Source organism: Lissotriton helveticus, chromosome 9 (assembly GCF_964261635.1).
Source record: "Lissotriton helveticus chromosome 9, aLisHel1.1, whole genome shotgun sequence".
NCBI classification, from domain to species: domain Eukaryota; kingdom Metazoa; phylum Chordata; class Amphibia; order Caudata; family Salamandridae; genus Lissotriton; species Lissotriton helveticus.
In genome coordinates this window covers 1,248,684,448-1,248,711,724 of record NC_136070.1, presented here as the reverse complement: position 1 = coordinate 1,248,711,724, position 27,277 = coordinate 1,248,684,448, and the positions used below count along the sequence as shown (strand labels likewise).

The 27,277-nt window shown below is 43.0% G+C and overlaps 1 protein-coding gene across 1 annotated transcript in view; it reads left to right on the top strand.

Annotated features, from left to right (window-relative positions):
• The window catches only part of SLC26A6 (solute carrier family 26 member 6), a 276,916-nt gene that overhangs the window by 204,948 nt on the left and 44,691 nt on the right, over positions 1-27,277 (top strand). The window contains exons 12-15 of the mRNA XM_078662436.1: positions 6,686-6,792; positions 20,478-20,547; positions 21,252-21,344; positions 25,105-25,233. Of these exons, the coding sequence (XP_078518562.1) occupies positions 6,686-6,792; positions 20,478-20,547; positions 21,252-21,344; positions 25,105-25,233 (399 nt within the window). The remainder of the gene's footprint in view (positions 1-6,685; positions 6,793-20,477; positions 20,548-21,251; positions 21,345-25,104; positions 25,234-27,277) is intronic.

The following is a 27,277-nucleotide window of genomic DNA, read 5'->3' as shown; positions in this document are numbered from 1 at the left end:
GGCACCTATATGTGGCTCTGTACCTTCAGGTCTGGAGGCTGGAGGAAGTTGTGATGGAGGCCATAGTGCCACCCACAGGTGCACAGGAACTATTGCAAGAGATTCTAGATCCACTCAGGGGGGGGGGGGTGGTTAGCAAGGGTAGGATCTGTGTTAGAAGTATCCATCAGAAAGCAGAGTTAATACATTCGAAGGTATGGACTTGAATCCAAGATGTGCCCATAGAGCTGAAGCTTCAATACTATTCAGACACATCCTACTGAAGTTTTAAGCACAAATGCTTTATATAGGGGACCACTATTTAATGCATTATTTAGACTTAAGCTACAGTAAATGTTTACCCTTGTAAACAATTCTAAGATTTTTTGACTATGCATTTCATTTGAGATCTGTAATGAGTAGTTACCAAGGTCAGTTTCTCAGAACTGCAAGTAACTTGAGAATCAACCTGGTGGAGCTACGTGGGACATCTTAGTATATGCTTCAGTCAACATCTAATAGGAATACCCTTTATTTAACATTTTCCCTGAGCTTATCCTGGGTCAGACAAAATACATTTAGGGGCACTTTTACTATTGTTTCACTCAACTTGGCTCAGCAAGGGAACTTGTTGTATTGCGTTGCATGAAAAGGAGAGAGTTAAATTCTTCATATTTACAAGGGTATGGAACATATCTGCTCTCCTTGCCCAGACTCACTGTGTGCTGCCTAGCACCAACACAGGCCCCTTTGCACCATAGTGCAAGGCTGCCTGCATTATGGGCAAGATTGTTTTTGTGCAAGAAGGGATCGACTTTCTATAAGGGCTGCTTAGAGACTAAAAACCAACTAAACATGGAAATTGGGATAGCTTTGTAGGTTGTGGATGGGATATGGATGTAATGTATATGTATGTGAGTGGTATGTGTGGGTTGTTCTCTGTTAGGGTGTGAATAGACTGCAATTGTGGAAAATAAGTTTGTAATAGAGACCATTATAAATGATAGAAATATGTATTTTTGATAAATGTTGAAAATGAACAAAGATAAATGAATAACAACAAAGAAAAAAAGAAAAAAAAGGTCAAACTAAATATGTTGTGATATGTTATTGATTTCTTGGTTGAGTAGCCCATAGTTGAAATGTATTTTGAAATTGAAAGTAATATCATTTAGGTAATGAGGGAGTATTTCTGTGACCCAACCCCAAAGCAAAATCACAGTATGACAAGGACCAATTATCAGTGGTAAGCTAGTAGTAATACCTCTCAAGTGGAGGATCCTGTCTCCTGTCACAAAAATTCCAAGATTTAATGACACCTGAAATCAAAAAAAGTTGCTTCCAGTCCTCAAACATCGAAAGTGAAGCTTTTCAAAAACCATAAAACTTATTTTGTCACCATGACAAATCCGCAAACATTGTCTATGTCTTTCTAGCAGGATATATCAAGTGTGTACTCCTTTTTGAATACTTAAATATCAAATTTGTTTCAGGTTGAGAGATAAAGATATTCAAATAAGTTGGACCATGTTTGAACCTATCACTGTTCTCTCTACATGGAGGAAATATGACTTAGTGAACTTAAATATGTGTGAAAGACTACTAAATGTATTAACTGCAATGGGAATTTGAGACAAACTGCAAAGCGAAGGCTCTCAAGTATGATCCAAAGTGTTTTTTTTATGGTGATGATGAGGATTTGGCATGTGCAGCTTTTGAGATGTACTGTGAATAGCATTAACTCAAGTAATTATTTATAGCTTACTCAATAACTCATTTATGCCTTTAAATATGTGGAAAGCTGCTTGATAATGCAAGAAAAAACATCCTAGCAACAAAAGGACTGTTTGGTGGGTCCTATGGGCATGGTATATTTTTGCTAACATCTTTGAAATTAGCATGACCCTGCAGTCTTGAGCAAAATCTATTTTGTTTTCAAGTGATCGATTTTTAGTTTTGCATGTTTAAATAACATATCAATTATATTTTTATGTTATGAAGAAGAATCACTGTCCAGTAATAAGAATGAATATAGATCAAATAATTGAAAATTCACTTCTTTTTCATTTTCACTAGTATCCACAATAACTATTGCACCTCATTGTCTCAGGGTAAACTGCTAAAGCTGAGTCAACATCTGCAATTCTCATTTTCAAGTAATTTATTTATGTAATGTTCTTCAGAAGGGTTGCCTTTGTATGCCTACTTTAAAATAAATATGACGTATGCCTAATTGAAACATGCCCTGGACATAGTATGTATCACTGAAAAGATGACCCAGCTTTTGGCACAGTTCCATCTGATGGTCCTGATTAGAAATGGGCTCCCAAGAAGATACAAGTGTCTTATATATTCCACTGGATCCTGGCACTGCTGGTGGGGTTTCATCACTTCTGTAACTATTACCAAGCATTTAAGGAACGTTTTTTACAACCTTTGATCAATGAGCCTCCTACATAGTCAAGGCACTAACAAATTATTGATGAAGTCTTCGGATGAAAACACTGTTGATGTTGCTGGAGATGCTGTGCCTACCGATCCGTGAAATTCAATAATGAGTTGTGTTTAAACTTTCCAACATAGGGGTCAATTCCGATTCAGGAAAATGCGCTCTGAATAGCTGTATGGAGCATTTTCCTGTACGAATCGTACCCTGCAACCTCCCCCGTACGTACGATGAAGTACGATTCGTACCAGGAGCAGGACTCCGTACAAATTGTACAAAGACTGTACGACTCTATTCTCCGCACGATGCTCCCTCGGAACCCGCTGTACGCGACATCCGTATGGTTCGAAGCAGGTTTTCCATACCCAGCAAGTACGATTTGTGTCGGGTACGCACCGTACAACGCTTTTTTTACGGGAGCCCAAAACGTCCGAAGAAGCAGAGTGCGCCTCGAAACAGGTACGGACCGGCCCCACCCGGGTACGGTGTGTACACCCTATGTCTGCAGGGGTACGGTGCATACCCCTGCGATCATGGGGTGTACGCACCATACCCCACGATCATGGGGTGTACACACCGTACCCCATGATCGCAGGGTGTACGGTGAGTACACCCTGCGATCATGGGGTACAGTGCGTATATACCATGACCACAGGGGTACGCACCGTACCCCTGTGATCATGGGGTGTACGCACTGTACAGTGTGTATGTGATTGTGTGGTTGTCCGTACAAATCGCCCTTACCTGACGTGGACGGTACGAATCGCCTCCTCATACCCCGGTCCGGATCGTACTCGTCGGGTCGTACGGCATGTTTACGAATCGTACGGTTCACTGTGAGGGTACGTGTCGTATGGTTTCAGCCTTGCAATTCGTACAATTTGCGACGATTCGGACGGATTGACGAGATACGGATCGTACTACACAATTCGGACGGACGTGTAGGATTCGTACGGAGAGGGCACCGGATACGATTCGGACGGATGCTTTTTTTCCTGAATCGGCCCCATAGTGTTGTCAAGCATTGAAGCAGTCCCTTTTAATTGTTGTTAGATTTTATTATTTGATTGGTGTGAAAAATTGGGTTGTTGGATGAGGGGGTGTGAGTCCTTCTCAACCAACAGCCACAATTCTTGTCAGGATGAACCACAAAAAGTCACTAAATTAACCTGTGCTTAACCCTCTGGTAACTTGGCACAAAAGCAGTCAAACTTAACTTAGAGGCAATGTTTAATTATTTTTGCAGCATGTAAAAAGTAATAAAGTGAAAACATATCACAAAAAATATCCCGCACCAATTTAGAAAAATAGTAAATTTTTATAAATTATTGGAAAACAAAACAATGAAAATGCACTCAATAGAACCAGAATTATGAATTTTGTAATTTTATAAGATTTTAGTGAAAAACCACACCTAAAATATCAAAGCGACAACCGCGAACATCTAGTCGCGCAAAACTGGGGCAAAGTCAAAAGTTATGGCCGACCATGATGGAACTCGGTTTGAATACCCAAAGTGGATGGGGTCTATCTCTGCTTATCTTCGGACTTGAAAGAAATTTTGAAGAAAAATGTCTGAAAGGTAAATTTCAGCTGGGCAAGGCACCTAGAGGTGTCCAGTTCAGACTAAGGGGTCTATTACGATGGCGGGCTGATAATGTCCACCCTCCACTGTAACGGTCAACGGAACTCACCTCAAGAGGTGAGGCGGTCCCGCTGTGCCTATCAGGATGCAACCGCCACCATGGCGGTCGCATCCTGTATATTTAACATTGTGGTGGGCGATGCTGTATCCAGCACCCGCCACAATGTTAAACAGGCATGTTGTGCATTTGCATGCACAACGTGACCGGCACCGCAAGGTGCCTGCCACGATGTGCATGCAAATGCAGGGGCTACCTATGGTACCCCCCATGTGCACCCCCCACCCCACCAACAGCGTTGCGGGCCCCCACATGCAGACACCGCATGCCTTTCCGTGGCGGCAACGCCGCCAAGGAAAAGCAAATCCCCGCCTGCATTATAATATGGATGGCAGTGTCTTGCAGACATATTATACCCCTTTTCCGCCCGGTTGACTTGTCGACAGGCAGAAAAGTGGCGGACAGTCTTCCCGTTTGCCGAGGTAACCCCCGCCATCATAATATGGTGGAGGGTAAATGGCATGCAGGCGGTGTGTTATGGCGGGCGGATCGCCACCGTCATTTGGGTGGTGGTGATCGGCCTGCCATACTAATAGACCCCTAAGTGTCTTTTTTGGAAATCAAAGATATATGAATCTCCTGTCTAGAGTCGTTGAGGGCTCAACGAGACCAGGTACCCCTTCTCCGAGGAGCCACTGAATAGGATTTGCTACTCCAGAGAAGAATGTAGAGGGAACTGCAGCGCAGTCAGGCTGACCAGCAATGCACTTTGAGAGAATTGGTGAAAGGGAAGATCTTGTTCTCCCTTTCTTTCGCAGAGCACTTTTTGGCTCAAACATTTTGAAGTCCCAAGATTTGGATTTGGGCTTTCTCTGCACCTTTAAAACCACTCCCAAAGATCTACGACTAAAGGTTCACCACTTGGATGGCGAGGACTTACTCAGTCTGGGTCTAGACCTGGGTACACGATGGTTGGATCCTTTCCTGTCCCTGAGCCTCTGATCAGGAGGTCAGCCAACTAGCTCTTGAAGTCAATCTGGAAATCTTGGTTTCAAGCAAAGAAGCAGATCTCAAGCAGCAGTGCAGTCCTCTGAGGCCATAAGGCAGGCTTCAGGCAGTAGAGTTGTCATCATGGTGCTGCAGGGTAGTTCTCTGAAGTACACAGCAGCACAGGCAGACGGACAGTCCTCTGAGAGTCCTTCAGCAGGTCCAGAAGTGAACTGAAAAGAGGTTCTGAGGGTCCTATTTTAATACCTGGTGCCCTGGCCCCAGGTTGTCTGCAGTCACCATGGGCTACTGTGAAGTTTATGTGTGAGCTGAGGCAGTGTCTTTGAAGTGCAAGTGGGGCTGTGCACAGCCCCTTCCCACGTCATTCTTGGATGGCCCATCTTACCAGCACCCAGTCCCTCTATTGTCTGGCAGTCTGGGAGGAATATACAAAGATAGACTGTCAACTGCACCTAGTCATGTGACCCAGGAAATAGTCTGTAGTCACAAAATGTTTAGAATAAGAAAATGACAACTTTCTAAATTAAGGCATTTTCAGAATTGTGATCTAAATTCCGACTTTACTAATAAAGAGGATTTTAAATTATAATTCCTTTGATACCAAACATGATATTTCTACCTGCCCACAAACAAATGTGATCATTTATTAAATGTAATAAGGTAACCCAATGTCATCCTATGGGAGAGGTAGGCCTCACACTAGTGAAAAACGAATTTGGGGAGTTTTCGCAACCAGGACATGTACAACTTTAAAGTAAATATCTGACCTTTTAAATACAATCCACCCTGGCCCATGGGATGCCTAGGTCCTATCGTAGGGGTGACATATATGAAATAAAAATTGAGATTTAGGCCTGGCAAGATGTTTGTTTGCCAAGTCGATTTGGAAGTTTAAAACTGCATACAGGATTTAAAGGCAGGCCTGATAAATATTTTAAGGGTCTACTTACGAGGGTGGCAGAATAACTGCTGCAGGCCCACTAGTAGTATTTAATTTATCAGCCCAGGGTATATAGTATACCACTTTATTAGGGACTTTTAAGTAAATTAAACATGCCAATCAGGTGAAAGCAAATATACCATGCTTTGGGGAGTGAGCTAAGGCACTTTAGCACTTACTGGTTAGCTGTGGAAAAGTGCACAGAGCTCCAAGGCAAACAAAAATAATTCAGCAAAAATAGGAGGGTAATAGGCAAAATATTTGGGAGAAGTCCACCCTAAGGCTGACAATTGGATTATTGATTTATTACATAGCTCAACCTAATTCGTCCTACCTTGCGGTGCCACCTAATTTGATCTCGATTATTTAAACAAAAAATTGCCTGAAGAAATGTCTTCTCTATATGCTCAAGTGCTGCCTCTCATACTTCACATACATTTAATATGGAAAAAGAGTACTTGTGGCTCAATACTTTCTGAACAGTCGCCTAACAAAACATACACGCTTTAAGTTTATTGTAGAATTTGTTAATGACTAATTTAGCTAGCTAAGATTGGAGCACGATTGTCGAGCGATGAATTTCATAGGTATGTGTTGGGGAGCGGAAAGAAATGCTACATTACCTGCTGTTTAGTTTTCATAATTCATTCCTTTCTCCTTGACTTTCAGCTGATCTGGTTGGTGACCTTTGCCTCTACCATCTTCCTAAACATGGATATGGGCCTGGCCGTCTCCATACTTTTTGAGCTGCTGACCATCATTTTCCGCACTCAGTTGTAAGTAGAGTGAACCATGGAGGTAGCTTGGTAGGTCATTTTGGCAGGAGAAATGCAGAGGGTTCTGCAGAAGAGGTCATTGGAATAGTGCCTAATATGTTTTTCCCAGCCATGCTGTCTGACTTCTTGTTTGCTGTGGATGAGAAACGAGGAATAAATGCCATCAAAAATGCTTGTGGGCATGAAAACTACTGCCCAAAGATTGTTTTGTCCTCAAATATTTACTAATGCCTAGAGAGCTTGTTACTAATGTTAGTTTATTACTAATGCTGTTTTATAATCTGGAATCCGTCAATGGCTAGAAGTAGTGGGACAAATCTTAACCCCTTCTAAGAGGTTCCGAGGACCGCTTCTGGAACCCATACTGTCTGTCCGGGGTGTAACACAGGTTACAGAGAGGATCCCCTCTGAAAAGTAATGCCTTCAACACCAGGGGGTGAAAAGCCCAATGGCACAAAAAACCGTCACGTTCCTGGGTCCCAACTGCAGGGCATTTATTACAATTCTGCTTCATCTCCATATAAAACTGGATTTCCCATATATGTCTAAAGCTAAGCCCAAACAAAACATGCTTCCCCCTAAGACAAGCAGAGACAGACAAGTACACATATGAGAGTGGCTATCCAGCATGATCTTGGATGTGTTAGTGCTCTATCTCTCCACAAACTCTAGCTTCCCCCTAGACACAGAGTTTTCCTTTATGATTTGTGAATTGCCAAGAAAGCCCGGACAGCTTGCTACAGACTCACTGCTTCAGGAAGACATGTTCTAACTCCTGAGGAAAACACCACAGTGACTGCCCCGGCCCTGATCCCCTCTCATGTAGATCGTGGCACTCTCTCTTTTTTGCTGACATCCATTTGTCCACCTGAACCCCTCTGAAAGGTGATGCACATTGCTGGAGCAGATTCTCCATTAGGGCTCTGGGGCTTTGCCCCTCTGAAATTATTTCCTTCACATTCCTGTACAAATATTAAATAGATGTATTTATTTAATGATGTATCTCTAAACAAATGGATGTATTTAAGTCTGGTCTGTTTCTCCCAGGCTTCTGCTCCGCCTCACTCTGAAGCAGGCGACGGAAGCCAGGCAGTAAATCAATTTTCTGAACTGTGATGCACGATGCAGGGCTTACTGTTCTAAAGCCCTTCAAAATGAATCACTTCCATTGTAGTCTATGGCAGTATCCACTATGGGCCAGTGACGCTTTCAGTGCCATGGTTTCAGGAACTGGAGTCTCCATGCCCTGTGTGAGAGCAGCCATCCGTCATTCACAGGCATAGATTCCACCCTTTCCCATTCATCACACATAGGAGTGCCAGCATGTGTGTTTTGGTACCTTGCTCTCTGTAATGGTAAGTGTTAGAATGCTAATCTTATGTTATCTATATTGTGCTGGGACCCCTTGCCATGCTAAACTCCCCCACTCTGAAACCCCAGGCCCTGGCTGCACGTCGCCGGCCCTGTTAGAACTGGAGCTGCTGCTTTTGTTTCCCCATGAAATTAAGGCCAGGGTTCTTGTTCCCTTGAGAAGTTGAGCCAAATATCCGAGTCGAGCACAAAGCAAGAGATATCTGTTAACAGTAGACAGTTATCTGTTGTGACATGAAAACTGGTCTTATCTTCATGCCCTAACAATATTAATGCCAAAAACGTATTGATTTACGAACAATGAGTGTTAAAAACGTTAATGCAAAGCATGTCAGCGATTTAGTTCCTCTCTTATTTCAGGTTTTACTTAATCTTGCCTTACTCAAGAGTTAACTATTTAATCATGTTCTGTTTTTTTCTGTATTTTCTCTGTGCATACTTTGAGCTGTGCAGGTGTTTATGAGGGGCTTTGATTGAGAGCTCTGACGCGGAAGCTGGGTTAGCTTCTGTGCAGAACACACAGAATACTGTTCATGTATTCCTGTTATAATTGCAATTTGGTGAAAATGTGTGTGAAGGGGGTGCACAGATGGAAAAATATTTACAGGGCAAAAGTAAATACATTGCCTACATTTGAGTGAGTGCGATGTATGTTTGGAAGGGGTGAAGTGAGGGAGATGCAAGGAAGTGCATTCGGGGTAGAGTGAAAAGATGGTGCTGAAGAGGAAAGAGAGATGGTTGAAGATGTGCGGATCTTTGATCCCATTTCTAGGAAAGGCTTGGAGAAAATTGTTTGTGATCCACTGCATGATTATTTGCAGGAAATAAGCTTAAATTTAGATCATCACCAAGCTGACGTTCAGCCAGGATGGAATACTGAGCTGGTTACTGTTTCTGTTCTTGATAGTAGAAGATTGGCTGGTAGCGGAGAAGTCAGAGTTTTAGTTCTTCTCAAATTCCCCACATGATTCAACAATATTGATAATTCTATTTTGGTCTCAGGACTCATGGAGGTTGATGTCTGCGGCACCCATGTGAACTGGCTAAAATCTTTTTTCTAGAAAATCAGAGCCAGCAAGTGGACCTCTGACCATTTCAGTCCTACCTCAAAATACTTAAAATATAGCATTCCACAGGATAGATCTTTTCAACCCTTCTTTTTTACATCTACAAGCGCCCTTTGACAGGTGCCCTCCACATTTTGGGTGTCCATTTATATGTATATTGATGATACACAATTTCTCTTCAGCCTTAATAAAGCTAGATCGGTCTCTAGATTGGACTGAGATTGTGTCCCGCCACTTAAAATGCAGTGCACAATTTAGGTATTATCATTAACAGTAGCATCCTGTGCAGTAGTGAGAAGGTGGCGAAACCCAAATCCAGCCCAAATCCAGCCCATGGTTATTAGAACACTTCCAGACAAACCATGGGAAGAAGTTGGTTTAGACATTCTTGGGCCTATTTACTCAGCAGGGTCTGAATGGTATGTTCTAGTTTTAATAGATTTCTTTTCTAGATGGCCAGAGATTGCCATCACTCGTGGTATAGAGTCTAAACACGTGATACATTTTTTGGAGAAGCTTTTTGCTAGAGAGGGTATTCCTAACATCATTTTGACAGACAATGGGAGCCAACTTGTCTCTAGGGAGATGGAATCATTTTTGACTAAACATGGCATAAAGCATAAAAAATCTTCTCTGTACCACCCAGAGACGAATGGCACTGTGGAAAGGTTTAACCGCGTGCTCAAGGAGACAATTAGAATGTCTAAATCTGCAGGTTCAGATTGGAGGTCAGATGTGTTCAAAAAAGTTAAACTTCATAGATTATCACCACATGCCACAACAGGTAGAACACCATTTGAGCTCTTCAGATGTAGGCGTGCTAACACTATGGTTACTCCGCCTTGGGTAAATGATTTACATCTGAAGGAATCAACTGGAAATGATGAGTGGAAAGTAGGTCAAGAAAGAAAGCTTCAAGCTAGGAAGAGAATTCATGATTTGAGACATTCTGTTAAAGAGACGGTGGTGCATGTGGGTGATTGGGTACTCATGAAAAATTGATTTTGGTACTAAAAATCCTTGTGTATATGTATTAGTGTGTGACGCCCTCATTAAATCATGTTCCCTCTATGTGCCCTTCTATCTGAAAAAAGGGGGAGGGGGGTTGGCAGTGCCTCACGGGAGCAACACCCAGGGGAGGATCTGACAGACTGGTACTCGCCTGAATCCTCACGTATCATCATCAGCTACTGCCAACCATGAAAGAAAAGGGGAATAAAACTTGTGCAGTGGAAACAAAAAGTGCAGTTACTATTAAGTGACCCTCTATAGGTGTAATAGAGCCTGTGAATTCCAGTTCTATACTACCTAATGGTTTAAAAAGAACAGAGCTAAACTGGCAATTTCGTATTTATTCTATGCTGTTTGCTCATTCTATTAAAAACAAAAAGCAACATGTTTCATCACCTATCTATATATTACCGGTGATTTCATCAGGGTTTCCCGGGTCAGCGTGAGTTTTGCACTGCTGAATTCTCCCTTTATTGTACCTGCAGTGAAAACAGGGCGAAAAAAACACACACATACACATACAATGCATTCATTATGTCTCGGTTGGGTAAAATTCACTTAAAAGCACAGTTTACTCAAGCCACAAATGTCTCCAACTTTGTGACATTTGCGCGTGTTTGGTTCTTTATACATTACCAGGTGGCCTTTGTTTAATGAGCCTACCCGGCCCCCGTAGAAGAATCTTCTACGGGGGCCGGGTAGGCTCATTAAACAAAGGGAAACCCTGATGAAATCACCGGTAATACACCTATAGAGGGTCACTTAATAGTAACTGCACTTTTTGTTTCCACTGCACAAGTTTTATTCCCCTTTTCTTTCATGGTTGGCAGTAGCTGATGATGATACGTGAGGATTCAGGCGAGTACCAGTCTGTCAGATCCTCCCCTGGGTGTTGCTCCCGTGAGGCACTGCCAACCCCCCTCCCCCTTTTTTCAGATAGAAGGGCACATAGAGGGAACATGATTTAATGAGGGCGTCACACACTAATACATATACACAAGGATTTTTAGTACCAAAATCAGTGACTGTAAATAGCACATAAAGCTAGAAGGTTGATGTACACCTGTAGCACATACATAAAACAATAGAAAGTAATTTTGGGTCAATGACCACAGAAGTTGGAAGGGAAGGCCATTATTGTTGAAAATGATATGAGTGGGGGACGGTCTTTCCCTGTAATTCCCCTGGGGCTACAGTTGAGATTGTACTCATGAAAAATCCCTGTGAGAGAAATAAAATGTTGTCTGCTTCTTTCTTGAAACCTATACAAGTTATCAAAGTTTCGGGTAATGCGATCAAAACAGCTGATCATTGCATTTGGAACTTGAACAGGGTTGTGGTGATCAAAAGGGACTTTGTTAACAACTCTAAGTTTCCTGTGTCCAGTTCTTCATCTACAGGTACCTCGTCACGTCATTGATCCTGTCATCACCAGGAGATCTTCAAGAATTACACGTGTACCTGCTCATTTAAATGACTTTGTAAAATAATTATTTTCTGTAATTTTGCTTTTTGTTATAAGGAGGGAGATGTGTAGCATCCTGTCATTGCAGCCTGTTGCTAGGATATCACATGCTCCGGAATTCTTTATGTATGTTCTGATTGTTTAGTCTAGAATATAGGGACAGTTAAGCCTGGATCTTTCTACCTGTAGCAGCTATCCTGTGGATGGGATCCTATTCCTTAATAAATACTTAATTCATCCTTCAATACGCATTTGGACTTCTTTACATTAACTCAATCTTTCCCTCAAAGATCAAATTAACATATGTCACTAGAAACATGCTATTGGCAATTAAAATCTTTTAAAATGATATTCCCTTTCCTGAAGGAAGACGTTCACACATCAAATGCACTTATTCAGGTGAGGCTCAACCGTGGTAATGCCATGTATTTTACCTCACCAGCCTATCTAAGTGACCCACTGCAGGTAGTGCAAAATGCTGCAGCAGATCCGGTTACCAAGGATGAAGGTGCACATAACTTGAGTACTGTGTAAACTACATTGGCTTCCAATTAAGCAAAGAATAGCCTTTTGGGAGGCAGTATTTGTGCATAAAACCATCTCTCTCTGAAGAGTCTGGAATATTTGTCATAACAATTCCTTTGGCATTAATTAACAATGTCACTCCCTCTGGTCAGACTCTCAATTTCTAGTGTCTATTTCAAGAACTAGCACTGTTGAGATGGGAAACAGAGCTCTCTTAGTGACAGCGAATAAGCTATGGAATGTTGGTGTTGGAAAGTAGGATCTGCTTTTATGGTTACCCCCACTTTCTTCTGGTGTCATTCTGTTGTCTGACTAGTCTATCTGGGATCCTGCTAATCAGGATCCCAGCCTCCCTAAATTGGGCCATGGTTAATTACTTAGGTACCCCCCGGATTGGCTACTGCTGTACCCTTGTAAGTCTCTAGTATATGGCACTAAGGTACCCAGGGCATAGGTACACTTGGGTCACCCAAGGGTAAAGCCACCTATGGGGGATCACTCAAATTGTGACTTCAGGCCTGCCATTGCAGCATATATAAGCTGGTGCTGGCACCACTTACGACAGATATAAGATTTCTTATATCTGAGGTCACTATACTTAAAACTTATGGTAAACAGGCATAATATTGTATCAAAAATATAGAATAGCACTAATATCGAAGTCGAAATATAGAATGGACAAAATATCGAATGGACAGAATATAGTGGTGAAAAATACCGAATTGAAATTATAGAAAGTTAAAATATCGAAGTATATAATATAGGTAATAAAATATATAGAATTTTTAATAATATCGAAAAAAATAATAATGTTATTTAATTTTTGCGTAATTTAATATATATGGAAATAGGGTGGGAAGTAATTTAATTGTAATTAATTGAATATGTTAATTTATGTATTGGTATTCATTTTGAATTAATTGTTAATTAATTTTTACTTGGTAATTAATTAATTTTTAATTGGTAATTATTTTTTATTATTTGATTAATTGATAATTATGTTAATTTTATAAATTTATTTTCTGTAGCGGGTTGTGGGTTTATAGTGGAATAGGGTGGGAAGTAATTTAATTGTAATTAAGTAAATCATTTGTATTTATTTATTGGTATTGATTTTTAATTTATTGTTAATTAATTGTTAATTGGTAATTAATTTGTATTAATAGGAAATTAATTATAATAACTAATATTTATTTGTATTTTTAATCAATTAGATAATATTAAATTGGTAATTTATTTCAATTAATTTTTTTATTGGTATTGATATTTGATTTATTTTTATTAATATACTAGCAGCCCGTCCTGACCTTGTCCGGGAGCAATCAGGCTTCCCCGACCCCCGCCCGCCCCGACATTGTGCAGCAGCCAGGCCCCCCGCCCGCCCCGACATTGTCAAGCAGCCCGGGCCCCCGCCCGCCCCATCCCCCGCCTGCCCCGACCCTCGCCTGCCCGAAGCCTTACCTCAGCCGCCGCTCCTCCCCCGCGCTCCTCATTTCACCGCACATTGTGCAGCAGCCCGGCCCCTCGCCCGCCCCAACATTGTCAAGCAGCCCGGGCCCCCGCCCGCCCCGTCCCCCGCCTGCCCCGTCCCCCGCCTGCCCCGACCCCCGCCTGCCCGGAGCCTTACCTCAGCCGCCGCTCCTCCCCCTATGCTCCTCATTTCACCGCTCCGCTGCTCCTCGCCGCTTACCGCTCCTCCCGCCTGTCCGCCGGTCCTCACCGCCATCCCGCCGTTCTTCACCGCTCCTCCCCCGCACCATGTCCGCCACTCTTCCTCGCGTTCCTGGATGCCGCTCCTCCCCGCGCTCCTGACGTCAGCACGCAGGTCGCAGCCGGCGCTACTTCGAAGGGACTACTTTTTTTTAAATGTTAATTTTTTAAATACCGCATATTTTTATACTTTTTATATAGCCTATGTCCATCTGCACACCCTGACGATTACAATGATGTATCGGGTGTGTGGATTGTCGCTGTGGTTCCCGAGTTTACCCGCCTCAAAGGTGCAAAATTCTTTCTTTATAATAGTAGTATAGATAGATTTTGACATTTTTAAACTTGATAGCACTGTCTGTGCATTAGTTGTACCTCATTACTACCAGTTTAACACCCAAATATAGCAATAAATTATAGAAAGGTGACCAGTCAATGTTTGCGAAGGTCTTTCCACGGTGCGGCAACATGTCGCTGTGTTTTTTCTAACTTTTCAACTGAGCTAGAAACTTTTTTGTTAAACTCTGCAGATTATGAGGCAGATGATGGATGGATTATGTGGCAAATGCGGCAAATCTACAATTATGCGAAAAGCCCTGAAGCCCCACAGTCACATAACTCCAGTGGGCCTTCCTATAATTCATGAAAGGCAAAGGGGTGTAAGAAGGGGACTGCTCAGTGACCAAGATTCCCAGAGTTATAGAAAGGTGACCAGTCAATGTTTGCGAAGGTCTTTCCACCGCGCGGTAACATGTCGCTGTGTTTTTTCTTACTTTTCAACTGAGCTAGAAACTTTTTTTGTTAAACTCTGCAGATTATGAGGCAGATGATGGATGGATTATGTGGCAAATGCGGCAAATATACAATTATGCGAAAAGCCCTGCAGCCCCACAGTCACATAACTCCAGTGGGCCTTCCTATAATTCATGAAAGGCAAAGGGGTGTAAGAAGGGGACTGCTCAGTGACCAAGATTCCCAGAGAGCGAGGCCACCTTGAATCTCCACACTGCTTTGCAGATTGCAACTACCTGCACTGTAGCATGCTTCTGATAAATGTGCGCACACTACTGTGGGTTCCTGGAGATGAATGTTGTCTGTTTGTGTGAGAGAAAACAATTGCATGCTTCCAGTGACGCATCCCTTTTATGGGTAAAAAGCAATTCAAAGCTGTGCTTGACCCTCCCTGTACATCCCAGCAGTGCCACAGAGGGATTATCTTTCTGCAGCCTTTGGAGGGGGCGGGAAACGTGCGCCTTAAAAGGTGGATGTGGGCAGAGAGCGAGGCACGGGAGACCTTTTTTTTAGCTTTTACTTTATGCAACTTCTAAATTTAGACCCGGGCTCCGGACCGTGTGTCATCAAATTCGCGCACAAATTCTCCTTTAATAATGCTAATGCAGAGATTTCTCCAATCAAAGCTCGGCCGCTCTGATACCTGACGCCAGCTTGCCTGCTAATGTAGCCAATCCAGAGAGATTGAGTCGGACGCTGAGAGTAGCCCTGTCGATCTTGCTCGTCTCCCCTCCTCTCTCTCTCTCTCTCTTTGTTTCACTGTTGTTTAAGAGGGAAGTCATATCAGCGATCATTAGCTGCGAGCATCCCAGCTGGGATCAGGGCTGAGAGCAATGGGTGGGGAAGGGGAGGCGGCACTCGGGAATGGGTCGCACCGGGTTAGTGAAAGCAAGAGGTGGCTTTTAGGCAGCAGCTGGCGGAAATTTGGACATGCTGGCAGGGGCACGTACATGCCGCTTCTGGAAACCCAACTGCAGGTCACTCACCTTCCTGGACGCCGCTCCTCCCCACGCTCCTGACGTCAACACGCAGGTCACGGCCGGCTCTACTTCCAAGGGACTACTTTTTTTTAAATGTTGTTAATTTTTTAAATAACGCATATTTTTATACTTTATATAGCCTATGTCCATCTGCACACCCTGACGATTACAATGATGTATCGGGTGTGTGGATTGGCGCTGTGGTTCCCGAGTTTACCCGCCTCAAAGGTGCAAAGTTCTTCCTTTATAATAGTAGTATAGATTAAATCTTTACTTTCCCTACTGTTAAACTCACTAGAGTGGGAATAGTAATTTTTATCCCTACGCTATCCAACGCTTTCCCTACTGTTGCACTCTCTGGAGTGGGAATAGTCATTTTTCCCCCTACGGTATCCAACGCTTTCCCAACTATTGTACTCTCTGGAGTGGGAATAGTAACTTTTACCCTCCCGCTATCCAACGCTTTTCCTACTGTTGCACTCTCTGGAGTGGAAATAGTAATTTGTACCCTCCCGCTATCCAACGCTTTCCCTACTGTTGCACTCACTGGAGTGGAAATAGTAATTTTTACCCCAACGCTATCCAACGCTTTCCCTACTGTTGCACTCACTGGAGCAGGAATTGTAATTTTTACCCCTACGCCATCCAACGCTTTCTCTACTGTTGCACTCACTGGAGTGGGAATAGTAATTTTTACCCCTAGGCTATCCAACGCTTTCTCTACTGTTGCACTCACTGGAGTGGGAATAATAATTGTTACCCCTACGCTATCCAACGCTTTCCCTACTGTTGCATTCACTGGAGTGGGAATAGTAATTTTTACCCCTACGCTAGCCAAGGTATACCTTACTGTTGCACTCACTGGAGTGGTAATATTAATTTTCATCCTTCCGCTATCCAACGCTTTCACTACTGTTGCACTATCTGGAGTGAGAATAGTAATTTTTACCCTCCCGCTATCTAACGCTTTCCCTACTGTTGCACTCACTGGAATGGGAATAGTAATTTTTACCCCTACGCTATCCAACGCTTTCCCTACTGTTGCACTCACTAGGTGGGAATAGTAATTTTTACCTCTACGCTATCCAACGCTTTCCCTACTGTTGCACTCACTGGAGTGGGAATAGTAATTTTTACCCTCCCGCTATCCAACGCTTTCGCTACTGTTGCACTCTCTGGAGTGGAAGTAGTAAATTCTACCCTCCCGCTATACAACGCTATCCCTACTGTTGCACTCACTGGAGTGGGAATAGTAATTTGTACCCCTACGCTATCCAACGCTTTCTCTACTGTTGCACTCACTGGAGTGGGAATAGTAATTTTTACCCCTACGCTAGCCAACGTTTACCTTACTGTTGCACTCCCTGGAGTGGTAATAGTACATTTTACCCTCTCGCTATCCTACGGTAAAAATATTGTATATTTTTGATTAATATATATATGTGTTAAAAAATAAAATTGTATGTTTATTTTTTTAACTTAAATTAAATATTTAATAATTTTGAAGGTTATTTAAGTATTTTTAAGTATGTTTTAGTTAATTATATTTATTATTTCATTAATTTTAAATTACTTTTAAGACATTTAAAAAAAATCTATATTTTGACTAACTGTTTTTTTTAACAATATTTTTGATTCGATATTTTTGTACTTACCGGTTTGTAGATAGGACTTCGATATTTTTGCATTCTATATTTTTTCATCGATATTTTTGGTATTCTATATTTTTGTATTCGATATTTTGTCAGTGATCCGAAACCTATAAGTCACCCTTAAGGATGACCTTTGAGTATTGAAGGCAAGGTGCTTGGTTATAAGTGTAAGGGTGCCCCTGCATGAGCAGGACACCCCTACAATCTCTGGAGTCCATTCTCCAGGCATTGTAAGTTCAGCAGCCATTGCGATACATAGAGTGGCCATGAGTCATTACGCAATGGCTAACTCTAAACTGGCTGTAATAAACCCTGCCATGTTTGGTATCAAACATGTTGAAAGCATACCCCAACACCATAAACAGTGTTGGAGGTATGATTCCATGCACTGTGGGGCTCCTCCTGGAAGCCCCCCATACCCTCTGTAAGGGTCTTCTGGGAAGGGTCCTTCTTCTTGAACACTGCAACTGTGATATCCCCATTGACTTGTATTGAGCACGCTGTTGTGTACCCACTCTGCACACGGCCACCTCGGGGTTCCTGGGTGCTTACATTGGGTGGTTCCTTGGGTCCTTGGCTCTCCTAAGTCTTCTGGATCCAGTCTCAACTTCGGTCATGGTTCGCATTCCACTTAATGTATTTGATTTGGTCTCCCCCTACTGTGTATTTGTGCTACTTACGTGTTCTATTACTGAAGTATTGTGTGTATTGTGATTATATCTCCAGGGAGGAGATATTGCAATGAGTTAGTGTTTATAATAAATACATATTTTTATAACTACACTGTGTGGTTCTTTTTCACTAAACCTATATAATTATATGATTAGTACTAGTAAAACGAGCTGCTACACACTCCTTCTGGACTAAGACTGAAAGCTGCTCTTCACAGCTACCACTTAGAGAGCTTTCTAAGGTTGTCCAAGACCACTAAATTCATCATAAGGGTTGTCTGAATAAGTGCACGGTGCTCCACTTAAATAAGTGTGCACAATATACTAAGCAAGCCTCCTACAATTGGTCACTGCCATTTGAGTGCTGAGACAAATTTTTTTATGCTTTAGAAAATTGCTAAAACCCTACCTCTTCACCTGGTAGACAACTGTCGGTCATTTTTCCCTTGTATGACTCAAGCGACATGAAGCGTCAGCGAATGCTGCACTTTACAAGATCTCCGCCATAGACGTTTGTAACATGGCATTGTTGATGTGGAAGGGCCGCCAAGCCAAGGGCTTCCTCTTTCAGGGTCAACTTAGTCTCTTCTTGTGAAAACCCTGCTGTTCCTCCAATTTTAAATGATGTGGTTGAACCAAAACCTTGAAAAACACACAAGATGATGGACGGAATGTTGCACATTGGCAAAACATTCACCCCCAGTCAAAGATCTGGGTTTAATCCATCGTTACTTTGCTCACCATGCTACCCCAGTTCAGACATGGCCATATGCAAATCAGTCTTCACCCTGTGCCTCATGGGACCAGTCCAGCCCGATCTGCCAATCCATGTCTTCCCTGGACCGGAATCAAGCATCCTAGGACCGGTTTCTGGCTATCAGCCGTCATCAGCCAGGATAGCTTGACTCCAGTGGCGTAGTGAGCACATGACCCACGTCTGGGTAAACCCTTTCCACATAGGGCGAACAGCAAAACACACAAGATGATGGACGGAATGTTGCACGGCTTGGCAGTTTGGGCTGGACTGTTCCCATGAGGCACAGGGTCAGACTGATTGTCATATGGCCATGTCTGAACTGGAGTGGTGGAGTGAGCTAAAGAATGGTGATGGATTAAACCCAGATCAGTTGACTGGGGGTGAGTGTTTGATTTGCTCAAACGCTCCGTCCATCATCCCCTTTGGTTTTGCTTTGTTCGCCCTAAGTTGGCAGGGTATGCCCAGACGTGGGTCCCTTGCTCACTGCCACTGGATTCAAGATAGCCTGGCTGATGAGGGTTATGAACTCGAAACCGGTCCCAGGATGCTTGTTTCCGGTCCAGGGAAGACATGGCTTGGCAGTTTGGGCTGGACTGTTCCCATGACGCACAGGGTCAGACTGATTTGCATATGGCCATGTCTGAACTGGGATGGTGGAGTGAGCTAAAGCATGGTGATGGATTATACCCAGATCAGTTGACTGGGGGTGAGTGTTTGATTTGCTCAAATGCTCAGTCCATCATCCCCTTTGGTATCACAACCTTGGTGGGGTGGGTGAAGAGACCTTTTATGGAAGTTGATAAATTCTGCTAAACTGTAAACGAGCCCAACAAAAAGACAATCAAGAGCCGGCCAAGTCAGCCGCACCTAGGGTCTCCCATCCCGGGTGAAAGACCATCTACCATATTATGAGATCCTCACCTGCCTTCTGTGCACCCATCAATGCAGTGGATACACAGAACATGTTTTTTGCCCTGGTGTTTTTTCTCAGATAAAACCCAAAGCTGGATTTGTTTCTGAAAAACAACATGCCAATGACATACTTTCCCCCTACACATGGGGGTCATTTGCATTGTTTCTTTTTCGGGTAAACCAGACCACTGGTCAAAGGCTACAAGTGGCAGAGCCCGGCTGAGGATACCTGGTGTTTTTGCCACCTCTAAATGAGGTGGATAAACTGTGTTAGGGAAGCCGCCTTCACTGTCAAACTCTAAATAATATCCACAGAGTAAGTACCTAGGTTGCAGAATTGGATATGAGAGTGGTATTTGCCTCTTCGCTAGATGTATGAGAGATGGGTGTGGTGAAGGCCCCCCAAGTTACTGCCTGGGATTGCGGTCTAGTTTTACGCCTCTCTAATGGGTCAACACTGTGAGCTGCTGCTGTCTCAGCCTTAACCTAATGTTCTGAATCCATCCTTTCTGTGTTTTTTAAATTAATGTTTGCATATATGTGGGTAACCACCCCCTTCGGACGCTCATACTTGCCTTTATCTGTTTGATAATATAGGGTTGTTTATTTGAAAACTGCAATGAAATGGAATATTTTTTTTAAAAGACAGCCAGCCTATATTTTAGTCTGGATATTTCTAAGGCATGCTGAGGTTTCCAGAAATCTTGGGCTGGGCCATGTAAGGAACTAGGGCAATGAAAGCATACTAAACACTGTTCCATTTCTTTTCCAGATCCCACTTCACACTGCTGGGGCAGGTATCTGATTTGGGTATCTACAGAGAAGTTGATACGTTTGAGAAGGTAAGCCATGCCTCCTAAAAGACCAGTTGAAGGGCTATTCACCGAAATGCCATGCAGCACAATATACAAACACTACAAGGCATTGGGTTTGATTTAAAGTTAGGAGAACTGATTTTACACCATCATTGAAATGCCCAGATTCTGGATTTGGAGATGTCTGCCGCTTGAGCAAACATCTGTTTCATTGGCAGGAACCACCCTCAAAGGGGTTCCTGTCAGTGCATTGATAGTGTGCCACAAGGCTCCATCAACACAACTGTGCTGTACAGCACGCTGTCAATATCTTTTAATTTTAAAAAACAAAGTCACAAAGTAAATTTTTTCCCACAGCGGGGGTCATTAAAATGTTTTTACTTTCACTTCCTGCTACGTTTTGGATGGTGGTGTGTGACAGTAAAAACTGCCCATTTGTCTGTTCACTCTAAATAGGGCGAGTGGACAAACGGACAAACCTCCCATGGCTGTTACTCTGTCGGGCAGTCGAAGGAGTATGTCAGTAGCTGAGACGGAGTACTCTCCATCGCTAACATACTTATCTAAATGAGATGAGCGGAACTTCAGTTTGACAAAGAGGGAACTCTGTCATTGTTGCGACAGAATCATGCCCTAAATCGTATTTTCTGAGCCTTCTCTCACCATCTCCATTGTTAGTGTCTCAGGTTGCTCTTGTCCCTTCTTGATGACTTTTCTTTGTTTATTTACAGACCAGACAGGTCCCGGGGCTGATGATTTTCCACTCTTCATCCACAGTCTATTTTGCAAATGCAGAGATGTATTCAGAGGCCCTAAAGAGCAAGGTGAGTGTTGCGGGGTACCATACAGTGGCATATGTTATTATCTGGTATAGAGGCCCTGGTGCTTGGGCGACAGAAGGAGGCAGCCTCAGTTTTACACCGCGGTTGACTGGGATGTGGGATGTTGTGCCACATGCATGCAGGGTTTGCCTACTTTCCTTTTGGCGGAGGGGATAGACCACATTTGGGTGGTGAAGTCATAATGCACAGAATGTGGCTCACTCCTTTCACACTCCTGATATATTTGACCCCATCCTCCCTTAGAAAGACTTCGTACCCTGGTATGGAAAGCTGTGGCTAAGCAGATTAGTTTGAAACAAGTTGTTGACCTTCAAGCAGTAAGGATACCCTAACAGGTGATTAGCAGTGCTATATGAAACCTTGATTGATTGGCTGTTAGGATTCTATAGTAAGTGTGGGCAGATTAGCCAGGTGACTTAAGGTGAAAAGGAAATCAAACTACTGTAAAATGTAAATGTCGGAATTTGTAAAGCGCACAGCTACCTCCACCGGAGGTGTCCCGGCGCTGTCCATATACCGCTTAGGAACCCTTCCTGGCTTCCCTGGGAAATGTCCACTCCTGGGCACCCCCCAGGTGCAGCCAGGCATCCCAGCGCTTTTGGGGCCGTTGTGGAGATTAAGCAAGCTATTGCCCAGAGTTGCAGAGTGGGACCCATGATTAGAATAGGCACCGAGGCGAGAAATCAGGTCTGAGGAAATTGAGCCCAAGACCTGCCGAGACGGGAATTGAACCCTGGTCCCGGGCCAGACCTCTGCATCAGGGTCTGCCGCTCTAACCATTGAGCCACACTTCTCTGTAGAGAGTGGGCAAGAGGTAGAGTAGAAGGACAAGAGGTTCCGGGAAGCAGATTGATGTCCAGAGATAGGGAATTGTTATTTCTTCAGGGAGTGCAGTTATCTTCTGGACATGTGGATGCTAGCTCAGTGAAAAAAGAGAAGTTTGGATTTTATCAGCTCCTATATTAAGCACACTATTTGTTTCAGGTGATTGGGACATGAGGCTATATTTTTCTTTAAGCTCAGACCAGTCCATAATGAAAATAGCAAATTACCCAATTCACATATTGTTTAGAGTGTGCTAATAGCCGGGGACAGTGGAGTAACTACCTTCAATCACCCAGCTATTGCTGGCCTGCCATATTCTAAGTCCTCCACAGGGTTGGCTGCATTTGTTGCCTAACCTCTGCCTGCCGTTTGGAACAGACTGTTCCCATATGGGGCTGATCTGCATGAGGCAGGCCTCTGCTGGAGTGGCAGAGTGGGCCAAAAATGATGGGTTGGAATGCTACCCTGAGTGATTACCAGTGGTGGCGAAGTGAGGTAAAGAATGATGATGGATTCAACCCAGATCGGTGACTGGGGGTGAGTGTTTGAAAAGTTTCAGCACTCCGTCCATCATCTCCTTGTGTTTGCTTAGACTATATGTAAGCATTCTTCCTATCACCTTTTGTGTGTTTGATTGTACACCCTCAAAAGCCAAGAGTATGCCCAGATTTGAGTCCCTTGCCCGCTGTGCCATAGGATCCAAGTCATACCTCACTGACGAAGCCTAATAAGGCAGAAACCCGTCTGGGTTGCTTGTGTTCCCTTCCGGCAGGCCTCTGTCTGAAACAGAAGAGTGTGCAAAAACCGGTGGGTTGGAAAGATACCTGAAGCAATTTCCAGTGGTTTAGACTATTGACAAGCATTCCTTCCATCTGCTTTTATGTGTTTGGTTCACCATTGAATAAGGGCATGGGGGCCTGTCAGCATTTCTGTAAATTTAATTTCCCTCCAGAGTTGGGTTTAGCTTTAGAAATTGAAAAATCTGTGTCAATGAGACGCTGCGACGTTCCTCCCAGTGCGTGGGGGCCATTGATTATTTTTCGTTTAAGGAAAAACATGGCTACATGGCATCAAATGGCCTTACCCAACGAGGGTAAGGGATACTAAAGCCATGATGTCCAGTAAAGAGGGTTGTGCCCATGGCAGAGCCGGTGGCAGCTGTGCTGTCAAGAAAACTGGCATTCCCTAATCCCCTAATGAGGTGGGGATGCAAGAGGTTGATAGCGTGGGATCTCCACCTTCAGCAGCATCCAAGGTCAAAAACTTGGTTTTTCTATTGATGAGGATTTGACAGTGAGGGAAAGGGTGAGAATAGTAGTTCCTCCTGCTTTTACCAAATGAGATTGTTAATAAAGATTCTTCTTTATCTTTCCCGCCCACTTCAGGCACCAATGGTAGCAGCAAACATCTTGTCTAGGCTGAACCACCGCTAATATCTTATATCTTGGGTTGCCAGATGGGATGAATTGAGAAAGAGGGAATTCGCAGGCAAGCACAGGAGATAAGTAGCCATATTATGTAGTCTGTAGGGAATTCCAAAGAGACAAGACAGCACTAACTCTAAGGCTGCCTGAACAGGAGCAGACCATTGCTATAAAACTAGGTAACCTAGGAAGGAAGGATATACAAATATGGCAAATTACCCATCACAGAAGCTGTGATCTAATGCCCAGCTCCTATGAATCACAGTTGGCCCTTAATCTTCAGTAATTAGCTGCACCAGGCAGATTTCAGTGTTCCTTTGTAGGATAATTGAGTGAGAGAACAGGATCCCTCGGAAAAACATCGGTCACACGCAGCACTGCAGGGTCTACCGAAGAGCATCTGAAGAGCAATATTCTTCATAACTCCCTTCTTAGAACAGTCCCCTAAATTTGCTCTCTTTTCTCCCTTACCTCTCTTATTATGTGTCGTTGTTCGCTAAGTGCCCAAGACAGTCCAGATTATTATAATATGGGATGACACATCTTTGATCCGCTTTCTTTGTCTCTTATTGGACTCTGGATGCTCAAACCTTCTCTGTAAGGGTTTTTTTCTCTGTTCATTAAGGCATTCATCAGTAACATTTTTCATGAGCCACTTTTGGGTCAGTCACATTTTGTTTATCAAAGCAAATGATTCAAAGCACATACCATTCAAATTCCAATTTGGAGATGGGTTTATTCTTTGTTATTGAAAAAGGGGGCAAGGACCAATGATGCTCTTTTGCAAATTTTCTGAGCTGTCCACTCGAGATTCATCCTCAGGATTTTGCTCTTTGCTCCAAAGGGCTGCCATGCCTGCACCCTAGGGTGAAGGACAAACTAAACACTTTGTAGAAGGATTCTGTACAAGGCTGCATTACTCAGTCATTCACAACAAAATGAACCAGCCTCATCTGTGATATTGGAACTACACCTTGTGTTAGATATTGTAAACTTTCACAGTGTATCTTTTAGAAATTAGACCAGACAAATGTTCTTCTTAAGTGGAAGGACATTTCATCATAACAGTGTTTGCTGTATACCTTGGTTCATTTTGCCCAAGTCAGCTTCACTCCTTTTCTGTTGAATTGCTTGTACTCTACAATTCTGGGGATCCATCGGGCTTTGGTGCCTGAATGATTGACTCTGCTACTGTGCTGCTTCATTACAGACTAGGAGGCTGGAATTCCATAATATGAGAATTTCTCCCAGATCAGGTGTGGGACTTCCTCAGTACCCAATTGCTTGATTGCCGTATATTACTGTATCCTTACTGTCGGGGTCTACTTTAATGCTCTGTTGTCCTATATTTTTTGTATGACTGTTTGCGAAGCCCACTTGACTTTCATCATGTACGTTTTGTAAATTTATTCTCAAAACATGTAAGACTCTCTGATACCCTTGGGTCTAGCCAGTGCTATATAAAAATGTAATAAATAAATACTCTCTTCCAGATTGGCATAGATGTGAACAAGCTGATTGAGAAGAAAAGGAAAGCAATTAAACACCAGAAGGAGATGCGGGAGAAAGAAGAGAAAAAAGCTAAAAAAATGCAGGCGGTGATAGAAGAGGAGATGGCAAAGGCAAGCAGCCACTATCTCACTTTGGGTTTCTTCATAATCACTTTAAGGCACATAATATTGTCCATGTGAATTTATCTGCTGAAAATGTAGGCAGGACATTATGTTTCAGGGAAATGAAGTGTGAATATTGGAAGCACAAACTTCACCTTATGTTCTGGGAGGTGCAGTGTGCAGGAGATGTATAGATGCTGTTGACTGGAATGCCTGAGAAAATAACTGTATTGATGGTTTCTTCACTGAGATGTGTAGGACTGCAGTGCTACCAACCATGGGGGGTGAAAGAGTTTAAAGGTCTAGGTTTACAAGTGAAAAGAGGCATCTTCCGGGTGTTTCAGGTACAGTCAAATGTTGATTCCGCTAGGGCATATCATAATGAAACATATCTGCACTGTGATTGGACTCTGAATAACGTGCTGCGTTGTGTCTTGCTTAGTAATAGTATCAATACGTTTATTTTTAAAATTGTCCATTAAAACATTCTAAAAACAATTAATACAGAGAGCCAAAAACAATATAAAAACACAATATCAAAAGTTCTGTTTAATCGAAATTAGAAAATGTGTAATTCCCACTGCCACGTCCAAATATCACATATTGGACAAAAGCGCAACTGCATTAGTTTGGATTGCATCTGATATTTTAAAAACATAGGCCATAAAAACTTGATGCAGGCAGACTTGTTGAAAGCACAATCCATAAAAAAACCTGACGTAAAGAAAAATTCACATTTAAAAAACACAAACAAAACACATGTTTACACCCATGTGCCATTAAGGCCTTGAGAAATGTAGATTGCACCCCAGCCTCATCTACAAAATTTCCCTACACAGCTTGGGTTCAGGCAACGGGGTAAGGTACGGCCGGGAAAACATCATCATGACCTAAGGTATTCAATGGGAACCTTACTGAAGGTGTCTCCAACAGATAAGCCACATCCAGGTTATGGGACACTTTAAGGGCGACTCCCTCAGTGCTTTTTTGTTGGGGAAAGGTACCGAGGTTCTTCTTGATTCCATCAAAGTGTGCATAGTTTTAATTTCATTGACCCTATCAAGCATAGCCCTGGCCCACTTTCTTTCGCTAATAAGAATTTCATCTCAGCATAACTTTCCAAATTTGGTTGGTTCTTCATCATAGGATAACTTGTTCAGGAACCTCAGTGTGCGGAAGATGACCATAAGATGCCATGAGATGTGTTTGAATTCCCACCTTATACTTTACTCCATGGCTCCTATAGAAATGCTAAGTAAATATTTGAAAGATGCAGTCTCTACTGGCTCCCAAATAAGTGTTGGATCTAGGCAAAGAAGCTCTGCCCCATACTATACTTTCATAAAGAGGGGCAAGTGAGAGCCCTCCATACATCTCATTGAATTTTATGAAACAACTCATTTATAGCAGAACTCCGGTCTTTACATTTTTCATGTGGGTATTCCATTTGAGGTTCCTAGTGAACGTCTGTTCTAAACATTTACATGAGTTCATCACTTCCACCGGGATAGAATCCAGTCTCCATTTGAAGTTGCTTACACTTTTGCCAAAGATCTCCATCTTAGATTTTTCTAAATATATTTTTAGAAAATTCTTTTTACATTATGCTTCAAGAGTTTCTAATTTCCTTTGTAGGCATAATGGCATGTAGTGTAGGAGAATCAAGTCCTCCCCATATAGGTGACATGGGATATGTGTAGACTCCATCTTTGGTGAGAATGAGTTAGATAATTTAAAAAAAGGTGGGTGGATCTGCCACAAACAAACTAAAACAGGTCAGGCTTGGACACAGCTTTGGCCCCAACCATACTGAGGGACAGATTTACGAGGCCCTTGCAAAGCATTTGCGCTGCCGCTGAGTCACTTCTGTGACCCAGCGGCGGCGTAAAGCAAGCACCATGCTGTGACGGATTTACAACGTGACGCATCAAGGGAGATGCACCATGCCTTAAACCCCAACGCCACATTAGACCTGCATCAGTACCGTCGCAGTGTGGGCGGTCCGATGCAGGAAAACCTCGGAAAAGTGCCTGAGTGAAATCTACAAGATTTG